General features: G+C 35.4%; 1 protein-coding gene across 1 annotated transcript in view; it reads right to left on the bottom strand.

Annotated features, from left to right (window-relative positions):
• COL5A2 (collagen, type V, alpha 2) overlaps positions 1 to 11,469 on the bottom strand; it is a 145,649-nt gene that overhangs the window by 34,365 nt on the left and 99,815 nt on the right. Inside the window, exons 17-23 of the mRNA XM_011936475.1 lie at positions 9,825 to 9,869; positions 6,465 to 6,518; positions 2,678 to 2,776; positions 2,139 to 2,183; positions 1,928 to 2,026; positions 646 to 699; positions 307 to 414 (exon numbers count right to left, since the gene is read on the bottom strand). Coding sequence (XP_011791865.1) covers positions 307 to 414; positions 646 to 699; positions 1,928 to 2,026; positions 2,139 to 2,183; positions 2,678 to 2,776; positions 6,465 to 6,518; positions 9,825 to 9,869 — 504 coding nt within the window. The remainder of the gene's footprint in view (positions 1 to 306; positions 415 to 645; positions 700 to 1,927; positions 2,027 to 2,138; positions 2,184 to 2,677; positions 2,777 to 6,464; positions 6,519 to 9,824; positions 9,870 to 11,469) is intronic.

Here is an 11,469-nt window from a genome sequence, read left to right as displayed (position 1 = left end):
CCACCACGCTCGGCTCATTTTTTGTGTTTTTAGTAGAGACGGGGTTTCACCGTGTTAGCCAGGATGGTCTTGATCTCCTGACCTCGTGATCTGCCCGCCTCAGCCTCCCAAAGTGCTGGGATTACAGGCGTGAGCCACTGTGCCCGGCCATCAGTTGGCTCCTTCTATTTGCACATAACTGTACTAAACTGTGCAAGGAACCTGCAAGCATTTCTCTGAACTCATCTAGTTTTCCTTACTATTCTTAGACTTAACTCAAATAATTCCCTCACAACTATAAGAATGTGTTGTATTATTCAAATTTACCCTTTCTCCCACTGGCCCTGGAGGACCAACTGTTCCTGGGTCACCTCTGGGACCTCTTTTGCCTTCTTCACCGGGTGGGCCTATTGGGCCCTGAATACCATGTGGCCCCTGTTAAAAACAGAAGGATAGTTACCAGAAAGACCCATTCAACCAGTGAATTATAGTTGGAAGTCTCCTTTAACGAAGTCAGTCACAAATTTTAAAGTATATGGAACGATGAAATATTTTCATCTCAAGCTATTATAATTCTCATTATTATTTTAAATTCTTGAGCATTTTGAGCTGTACACTTCTAGACAACACAATGTTCTTCTTATCATTAAAACAATGAAACCTTACTGGTTCCCCTTTTGGGCCAGCTTCTCCTTTGAAACCTGGAACTCCTGGGTCACCCTGAAAAAAAATATTGATATTTGTAAGAACCAGGACATTTAGCTAGTCAAATCTGCTCAAATTAGTTACAGTAAATGGGTTTTAAAAATTCTCTCCAATTGAGTCTGCTTTGCATCAGTAGTATAATATAACCATTTTTAAATGAATGAATGTGAATATGTTAATATGTGTAAATTTTTATAAAATTCAGTATAATTTGGTAGCCATTTATTTAATTTATAGTGGTCTTTAAGATATTTATTTTTTAAATTATGTTTTTTATCATGTGTAGTAGAATAAATAGAATTATTGAGTTATTATTCAAATCTGAAAATTAAAATTGGAACTATCAATAACTTCTATAGATAAATATATTTAGGCTGTATTTTAGGATGTGAAACCGTTTACCCAGAATCAAAATAATTTTATATTTATGCTATATTTATTGAGAATTTAGCAACTTCAAATAGGGCATTTCACTCTTGGAGTGTTCGAGGGTTTTTCTGTAGGCGTGTCTTTAAATACCAACTGTAATTTAGGTTGTAAGAACCGGATTGCAAAATTCAGAACTTGGTGAAATCAAATGTGACACCAGCAACATTCATGTTTTAATAAATCTGTCACCAGCACTTAAAGAGAATTTATCAGCATGACCACATTACTTGGAACAGAATTGAAAATATTTGTTTAAATATTTATTTTTATACATCAAGCTAAAAGCTATTAAGCACAACTTCTCAGTTGCTTTATTATGGGTTCATCAAAATATTTTTCTAATAAATAATTTCTGTAAAATATTAAAACATTCAATCTGACATTCAGTCTGATTAATACATTTGAATCACTTTTTAAGAATAACTCAAGAAATAGTTGCTGAACCAATTTTTAGCTAAATTGTCATTATAAATTCCTATTGAAGCTCCATACTTCCTCACACTGGCTTGCATAATATTTTTATAATATTTATTATTCAGTTACTCATAAAAGTCTATGAGGTGAACCATAAAGTTATAACCTTATTATTTTAAATAAAAGAACACTAAAATTTAACATACCGCAATAATGTTCCCACTTAGAATTTAAACATCTACATTGTACCACAACATTTGGCTTTCACAAAGACTCCCATCTTCCCTCATTTGGATAAGTCATGTTATTTATGTTTCATTGCATCACATTACATGTTATTACTCTTGGTGCTCTTAGTTAGATTACACTAAAGGATGATAGTTCTTTCAAAGGTCATTACCGGTTGGCCTCGAATTCCCTGAGGACCAGTGCTACCCTGAGGTCCTGGAGATCCAGGAGGCCCTGCCGAGCCAGGAGGACCAGAGGTACCCGGAGAGCCCTATTAAACAGCAAGAGTGATGTGATAAGTAGAGACACAGGTAACAGTCTGGGGCCAATGTCTAAAGAATCATGTCCATTTGAGCTTCACATGGCATAAATGCGTTACTCACCGTTGGGCCTTTGGCACCAGGAGTACCATCAGTTCCTATTGCACCCTAAAAGGTACATTAAAAGTATATAATGAAATATTAAGCAATATCTAGATACAAATGTGGTAGTATACAGATGTCCAGCCATCTTCAAAAAGGAAGTAAAAGCATTTTTTAAACATCAACCACCATTATATCATAAAAATTACTTTTTTGACTAATTCTCTTTTACATAAAATAGGTAAAACTTACAGGGTTGACAAGGGAAATACATTTTTTCACAGTTGTAAGCACTCATTCAGAATATTTCAAAATAGCTAGAAGAAGAGGACTTAAAATGTTCCCAACACATAGAAATGATACATGCTCAATGGGATGGATATCTTAAATACCCTGACTTGATTATTACACATCTTAGGCATATAAGAAAACATTACAGGTATCCCCCTAAATATGTATAAATGTTATGTATCAATAAAAAAAAATAGGTTGAATTTGTTCTGATATTACAAGAAATGTCCAGCTTTCTGGGCTGGTTCTTAGATACGCCACAAACTTACAGGAAGACCTGGAGAGCCAACTGGACCTGGGGGCCCAGTTTCACCTCTCTGCCCCTGAGGACCTTCAGGGCCTCGCGCCCCTGTAGGACCTGCTTCTCCCTAAAAGGGTGCAAAGGGAAATGTTAATTTAAGAAAAATACAAGAGTGACATTGTACAAAGTTGACTGCTTATTTGGAATTTTACATTTGAAACCCAAATATTTAAAGAGGCCAAAGAGGATTACAAGAGATATGTGCCCAACCAAGCTTAAGGAGTGCACTCACTTTCCCATTTCCTTCTTTTTTTTAATTGGTCTGTAATTTATTTTAAAACATTTTGGTATATATTAATACAATGTGGTAAAGACATAGGCATGGTGAATATTAATTTGTAACCAAGGTGCAGTTAGTTAACATTTGAAGTATAATAAACTGCCACATCCCTTCACCTAGATTCAGGTATCCACATTCCTATGGTGAGTAGTTATCATTCCAAGGACATGCTCCAAGTTATTCAAATATTTCTATGTAAATGTACAAACTAGAGTTCTTTAATTAGTATGCAAAATAATTTTTCACTGGTGAAATTAAAATAGTTCAAATTTTGTGGTTGGCTAGAAAGTTGTACTGGAACTTCCACTTTTGTGTACGAGGATCTGGTGAGCTCAGTCAACTAACAACTTCAAACTACTTAGATCTAAGACCCTGGCTTTATTTACTTTTTTATACAGATTTAAGGGGTACAAGTGCAGTTTTGTTAAATGGATATATTGCATACTGGTGAAGTCCAGGCTATTAGTGTAACCATCACTCGAATACTGTACATTGTACCCATTAGATAATTTCTCATGCCCCTTTCCTTTTCCCATTTCCTTCTTAAGGGATGATGCTAGTGGCCTCTTCACTAGGAATATTCTCCATATCCAATCTCCAGTTAGAGAAGCCCTACACCAGGGTTAGCTTAAGTTCCCTCTCCTCTGAACCTCCACAAAATCTGGAATTTTTCTTACCACATCTGTCAGAATTTATACTTATTACATATTAAACAGTTAAGATAATCTAAGTTCATAAAGAAAAACTAGAAACAGACCTACGCCTCATGCACACCAAGTTACTCAAAGAATAAGATATTCTTAAATGTTTTTTATTTAAGATATTTATCAAAGAATAGATATTCTTAAATCTGCATGGTTTACTTTTAATATGTTCTTCCATAAATACTCAGGTTATTCAAGCCCATTTCTGTATAAATAGTGTATACATTCAGATTCTTTAACACAAATCAAATGAGGGAGAAAAACTGACCGATCCACTGTGTTTAAAGGGGTTGTTTCTGTTCAATGTAAAGCTAGACATTTCAAGTCTAGCAATTTACTACACAATTAAAGCTTCATGCAATTGTTAGAGGATAAATAATATTATTTTCCAATTTTTATAAAGCAACCTAATATCAGCTAAAATGTGCTGCAAGATTCAGACAACAGTTTCCCAAATGTGTGAGACTCACTGTAAAAAGTCTATATAAAATTTCACACCATCATTACAGAACAAGAAATTGTTTCCTTGCTATATAAGCAATATAACAAATCATATTTCAGAGTATAAGATTTCAGTTGTAAAATTCAGTTCCACTGACCTTCAAGAAAGCATTTATCAGCAAAGTGAAAAACATCCGGACTACAAATGTCTAATCAACTTAATTTTTGGCAACCTTATAAGCAAAATACCATCTATTTTTAAACCAAAGAAACAACACTTCTTTGATAAGAATTAAAAGATATTTTTTAAAATGCAACATTAAGAGCAGAGTGAAGAGGTTAAGGTAACTTAATAGCTCCCTTTATTTCAAGCCAAGATAGTGAGTCCAGCTGGCAAATAAAAATGCCCAGTTGAGTTTGAATTCATATAAACAGTAACTTTTAGCATAAGTTTTTCCCATGCAATACTTGGGACATACATATCCTACACATGTATTCTTTGCTCATCTGAAATTCAAACTTCACTTGACTTCTGTATTTTATCTGGCTTATTATGTACCTATGTGGATCTAATCATAAAGGGGCCTGGAAAACCAAAATTCTAAGCCTTAGGAATCTCATCAGTATCAGTAAAGCATATTGAATCTCTGTTTCACTTCATTGAAATGCAAAGAACTGGATTTAGAAGTTTATTCTTTAGTCAGAGAGCAGAGACCATGGCAGAACTTTGTAGGAAAAGCAGGATCCTGTCCAAAAACAAAGATCCAGGAATTTTATGGTGGAGAGAAGCAGGAAAGAAAAGACAGAAAATTTCTAACAGAAACAGTTTTGCTAGATGTTTGAGTTTTATTAAGCAGTTTTCAGTAGCCAACAACCAGTACCACAAACGCCCAGGAGGAGAGAGAAGTAACCAGAGTGAATGGTTGGGTTGTGTAAACTATGATTGCTAGTGAAGTTAAAGTAAATCCTATGAAAGTTGGAGTAGAAACCTCTTTCTGCTAATTCATAGATCTGTGAGTATTTCCTTAACCAGAACTCAGCCTGGGGGCAGAGGGTCTCACAAAAAGAGGGAAGGGATTTTGCATGTTTTGACAGGGGTATACAGAGAGTCTGGGCCAGAGTCTGTGGTAGTGACATTATTAGGACTTCAGGGACAAGATCAGATTCAGAGGAGACCCAAGAAGATCCCACCCACTTGAGTTCACACTGAGTTCTCAGTGAACACGGGGAAAGGAATTAAGGCACTGTTTCCAAGCAGTGGCATCCCCATAGCACCGTATTTGAATATGTCATTAGAGAGAGCCTAAAGAATAATTTGACTTGGTGATTCTCACATTTTCAAGGAATATCTGAAATGTCAGCTGCAGACATTTTTCTTAAAGTCCAATTTGAGTAGCACAACTAATAAGAAGCATGAACCTACATTTAGGGTGTCCTCTGCATCAGGCTCTATGTGACGGGTTCATGTAGATGATGTCACTTAATCCTCAACAAAATTCCATGAGAAAACAAGGTTTGGAGGGGCCAGGTGACTGTCTGTGACTGCAGTCATTTTTGTACAGCATAATCTTGTGCATAATCTCTTCAGCATGAAGAAAGTCATTGCCAAAGGGAAACACGGCATCAGGGGGAATCAGATGTGTTATATTGCTTATGACTTGAAAGATGTATTCTGAATTAATTCACCAGTTTATCTAATGTAATCCTAATGTCCTTCTACTGTCATCCTTGAATTTATCTGCAAGTACTGAAAGAACCAATTGTGACTCACTACAAATGTAAGTCATCCCACAGAATACTTTAATCATTCCTACATGGAGAGCCAAATATTCTCCATGTCCACTCCTTTAATGGTTGCATAGAATTGGGTTGGGGGTCTGGGGGAGTGCAGAGTGATAACAAATGTTAGGTGAAAGAACAGCCTTTTGACAGCATCTAATTTATTTTAACCTACTATTGTTTGGAACCTTCTGCTGTTTACTACTTCCAAGTACTCTATTCAAGAATAGAGAATAGAGTTCCAATTCAGTTTAAAGCTCCTATTCCTTAGAGCTGTTTTGATTGGCTGGCATTAGAGTCCTAACACATCAGGTTCTTTGATATTATAAGGGTACAATTATAAGTGATTCTTCTTTAATTATATTTATACAGTTAATTTTATTTTTTCATTTATCTTCTTCCATGTAATAATGAACAAAGGGCATACTCTAGGCTCTTTCCTTAGTTAAAAGTAACTTCCACACTTTTCAATTAATTAAATGTCATTCTTCACTTTGGGGCTCACGTAATCATGTATAGTTAAATGCTGTATATTAACATTAACGTCTTACCTTCATTCCAGGATTTCCTGGAAAACCAGAAGAGCCTGGTATCCCAAGAGGACCCTATTAAAAGAAACCAGAAAAATAATCAGACATGTATTTAATTAGTATCTAATTAGGTCATTTTTAAGTCTTTGGTGTCATTTTGTATTTGACACATAAGAATAACCGGCCTTTCACTTTGAAATTACAAAGATAATAGTCTAATTTCATTATAAGTACCTTTCAACATCAATCTAAAGTAATGCTAAAAGACATATCCAAGGTATTAAATATAATTGGATTACTCAAATAGCATATAGGAATAAATCAATCACAAACCTAAAGTGTTTCAAACAATTGCCTCTTGAGAGATGTACTTTCTTTATGTTAATCAAATAATGTAGTTTTTAGAAAGTTTTATTTTATATCAAAATCTAGTACTTTGTTCTATAAAAATGATGCTTAAGAACCACCTGGAGGCCAGGCGTGGTGGCTCACGCCTGTAATCCCAGCACTTTGGGAGGCCAAGGCAGGCAGATCACCTGAGGTCAGGAGCTGGAGTCCAGCCTGGCCAATGCAGTGAAACCCAATCTCTACTAAAAATACAAAAATTAGCTAGGTGTGATGGCGGGTGCCTATAATCCTGGCTACTTGGGAGGCTGAGGTAGGAGAATTGCTGGAACCCGGAAGGTGGAGGTTGCGGTGAGCTGTGATCGCGCCACTGCACTCCAACCTAGAGTGAGACTCCATCTCCAAAAAAAAAAAAAAAAAAATCTAGATATTTTAGAGAGGTTTTTCAGGCAATAACAAGTGGATATTTATATTACCCTCCATTTGGAAAGGCATGCATAGAATTTAAGCCATTGATTAAAAGACTAAATTTAAAAGAAGTGAGTATAAGAGGAATTCTAGTACAGATTATTCTGACTCTTCAAGGACTGTACTTTAATCCCATCAGTTTTGAATTAATAAAAGCCCTTTCAAAATATACTTATTTTTTCATCCTATGTTTTGTTTTCTACTTATGAGAAACAAGGAAGAAAAGATCCCTGGGGCAAATGATTTCAATTACTATAATTATGCTTTACTTTTGGCTAATAGCTTTAAATTTTTTTCTTTTTTGATCATTCAGTCTTGGCCCATGTTGACCATGAATATTTCCTACAATATCTTCTCTCTTTCCCTCATAATATTTTCTTTCCTTGGTGTTTTGTTAGCATAATTTACCTTGTAGAGCTTGACTCAACTTTTCCTATTGGAGTAAAATAAAATTGTTCCACGGACTATTTATTTAGGAGCATTTTCAGTAGCAACTTCGTGCTCAATTACTACATTAAAAAATGACTATAGATAACATTCTATAAATATATTTGTGCTATTATAAAACACCACTTTTTGCTTTCCTGCAGCAGCTATGCACATTAATGACCCTATGGAATCATCTGTAGAGCTTTAAAAAATACTGATTTCTGAGTCTACCTCTAGAGATTACGTTTAAATTGGATTGGACATCAATATTTTTAAGTTTCCAGGTAATTCTAATATACAGCCAAAGTTGAGAACCACTAATTTCATGATGAACAGATAAAGTTTACTACATGATGCCTACAATATAATTATGTACATTTTACTAGCAACCAGTGTTAATCATATATGAAATAATTTATTCTAGATACCATTATATCTTCCTTTTAAAAGTCAGGGCACTGCTATTAAAATCACATAATTGATGGGAAAAGCACATGTATAATAAATTGCTCTAAATTTCAGAAAAGAACTTTATGTCTTGAAGCTCTTTTTAAAAATTAAATTAGTTTTATTTTGCTTGTAAAGATATAATTTAAGTGTCCTTGACAGAATAGTAGTAGAGACCTTGATCCACAGCACTGTTTCAACTAAAATCTACTTCAGCTCCACACATCTCTTAGGATCCTTTGTACCTCTGGGTAACTCAGCAGTTAATGAGCAGCAATTGAGGCTATTCACATGGGAGAACTATTGCAAGTAAGGGAATTTTAAAAAGGGAATATGTTTGAAATGTGTCAAATTTAAAATATTTGCCTTTGTTTATAATTTACAATTCATTCTTTGTTTATAATTTACAGATGATTCTTTAGTCTTAGCCATCTTCATTTCATCATCCACATTACCAGGAGATGATCTTTCTGGTCATAAAGTTCCTATGTTTAAAATCTCTGAATGATCTCACATTAATTACAATAGAAAAGAACTCAAAAGTCCTTTAAGTGTGTAAGTATAGCCCTTCATGATCTAGATCTAGTTATTTAGCTAATTTGCAATAGCTAAATAAGTGTCCAGATTTCCATCTTCAAGCGTGAATTAAAGGTTCATAGTTACAGAGGATTACCTATGAAATACTGCGAGATGGTCTGAAGCAAAATACAATAGCCTTGTCCATACTAAGCACAAAAAAGCACAGTATACAAAATATTGGTACACGCTGAGACCTCATCATTTCTCATTCCGTGTTACACTTTTACTCCCACAGCTGTATGTATTGCCTGTACGTTAAAAATTTCCAAAACTACATTTGAAATTCAAATTTCTATCCTGAGCTCCACTCTTGCAAATCTAATCACAAAATTGAACTCATTTATTCCCATTCTAAACTCAAACCCACAAATGGTATCCTGTTCCTCTTTCTTTATTTCCAATTTCAGATAAATTACATCATCCATCAAACACTTTAAACCAGGAATCTACTGGGTCATGTCCATTAGAGTTGTTAGCTCACTGACTTGCAGTCGGCCTCTGTTACTACCATAATAAGTTTAGTTCACATCTGTGTAATTTCTTTCTGGAATTATGCCAGTGGTATTCAAACTCATTCTTTATTCTTAGCCATCTTCATTTTATCTTCAAACATTACCAGCAGATTATCCTCTGGTCATAATGTTCTTATGTTTAAAATCCCTGAATGATCTCACATTAACTATAGAAAAAAGCTCAAAAACCATTTAACATGGTAAGTATAGTCCTTCATGATCTAGCTCCCACCTCTGAATCCAATTTTGCCTTCCTAGAATTTTCTGAGCCCACTGTGTTTTCTCATCTATATATCCTCTGGACAATGCTATATTCTTGCCCATTTTATATATGAAATACTTATCTTTCAGGACTCAACTTGAAAGTTGTTCCCACACCTGAAGTTGTCTACTATATTATGGAGTTAACAATTATGTTACATAACAATATTAATATCTCTCTGTTCCTTAATAGGACAGTGTGGAAGAAGTACTGTGTGTCCATCAGCTTTTTATTCCAAGTGTCTGGAACATGGTGAGTGCTCTGTAAATGTTTTTGAATATACAAATGGAAGAATGCATGAATAAATTAATGAATTAATATGAAAGTAATATAACTCACCATTGGTCCAGGTTTTCCAGGCATACCATGTGCACCTCGTTGTCCCTAATTAAGAGAAAAAGGACAAGATAGGATAAGATTACATTTTATACTACATTTTCTCATAATCTATTTGCTTTATAAAAAATTTCCATGTTACAAATTGAAGAATAAATATTAAAGTTAACTGACAATAACCCTCACTCAGTTAACAGCAATATAAACACATTTACACAAGCTGATATGGTAGTCATAAATGCATCTATCCTTATAGCAATAAGAAAATCAAGATTGAGAAAATGAAACTGATTAAAATGATTCTTTTTAATGTATCATCTTCTTACATATGAACTCAGAGACAATGAAAATTTGAACACCTCAATATTCTTAATAGCCAGATTAACTCAGAGAAGCAATGTCCAGAAAATAAAACACACAAAAGAGATAAATTAAATTATAATGAATCCTGTGGGTTTCACCCAGGGCTCCCTTAAGTACTGAAGTATTCATCCTGTCAGCTGGAAATATAACCTGCTGATGGCTCGCTATTGAGACATTCCCTAGGAATTGCCCTCAGCTAAAGGGAATTAGCTCTCTCAAGACTGTACTCTTTCCTTGGTCAATGCAGGGATACAAAGCATTGGCCCTTCTTTGAGACAAGTCTGCAAGAGCCATCTCAGCTCCATAGTTCCCCTGAAATTGACTGAGATCTCTGTTGCAATTGAAACACAATTCAATTTCTCCCTCTGACAAGCCCTGCTTTTATTCATTCCTTCAAAAATAGTTTCTAAGAGTACTCACCAATAAATTTCCTGTACTGTATACAAGTCACTTTCCTATGGCTGTTTCCTAGGAAACCTGACCTAAGACCCTAAGACCATTGATGCCAGAGTGGTTACAAGAAAGCAAACTCTAAAATGGGATTTTTTAAGCTGGATTTCCCACTGGTCAGCTGGTGACAGTCAGAGTATGAATCACCCTTGGCATGCTGCGATGGCACAATGGCAAATATTGTCACCAATGGTGAACAGAGATATTTTAAGGGAATGGGCTAGTGGTGCAATATCTCAGGCATTTGAGAAGAATTAAGAAAATAACAATTATAAAGTTGATGGAATTGCATGGGTCTTGTATAGTGTATCTATTGGAGAAAGATACTAAAAGGCTGATGGTGATTAATCACCAATGCAAGACTCCTTGGCAGCATTTTTTTTAATTCTTATCTTCTGCAACCAGAGAGAAGAAAAAGCTGAATAACAGGCCAAGCACAGGGCTTAATGCAAGACTATGAGGGCTCGTGGGATGGTTGAATTCTCAAACCTAGAAAGTCTGTTATGTCATGGGCAGGGTCCTGGATTGAGAGGAGTGGGACTCTGAGATATGGCATTAGGATATGTGCATCAACACACTGAAGAACTTCAGCTGGGCCTGGTAACTTATGCCTGTAATTCCAGCACTTTGGGAGCCTGAGACAGGAGGACTGCTTGAAGCCAGGAGTTTTAGACCAGCTTGGGCAACAATGTGAGACTCCGTTTCTTCAAAAAAAATTAGCCAGTATTGGTGGCATGCGCCTGTAGTCCCAGCTATTTGGGAGCCTGAGGGGAGAGTATCACTTGAGCCCAGGAGTTCAAGGCTACAGTAAGCTATGATTGTGCCAATGCCCTGT

The sequence above is a fragment of the Colobus angolensis genome, unplaced genomic scaffold (genome assembly GCF_000951035.1).
Source record: "Colobus angolensis palliatus isolate OR3802 unplaced genomic scaffold, Cang.pa_1.0 Scaffold153, whole genome shotgun sequence".
Taxonomy (NCBI): domain Eukaryota; kingdom Metazoa; phylum Chordata; class Mammalia; order Primates; family Cercopithecidae; genus Colobus; species Colobus angolensis.
This window is presented reverse-complemented; position numbering and strand designations above follow the sequence as displayed.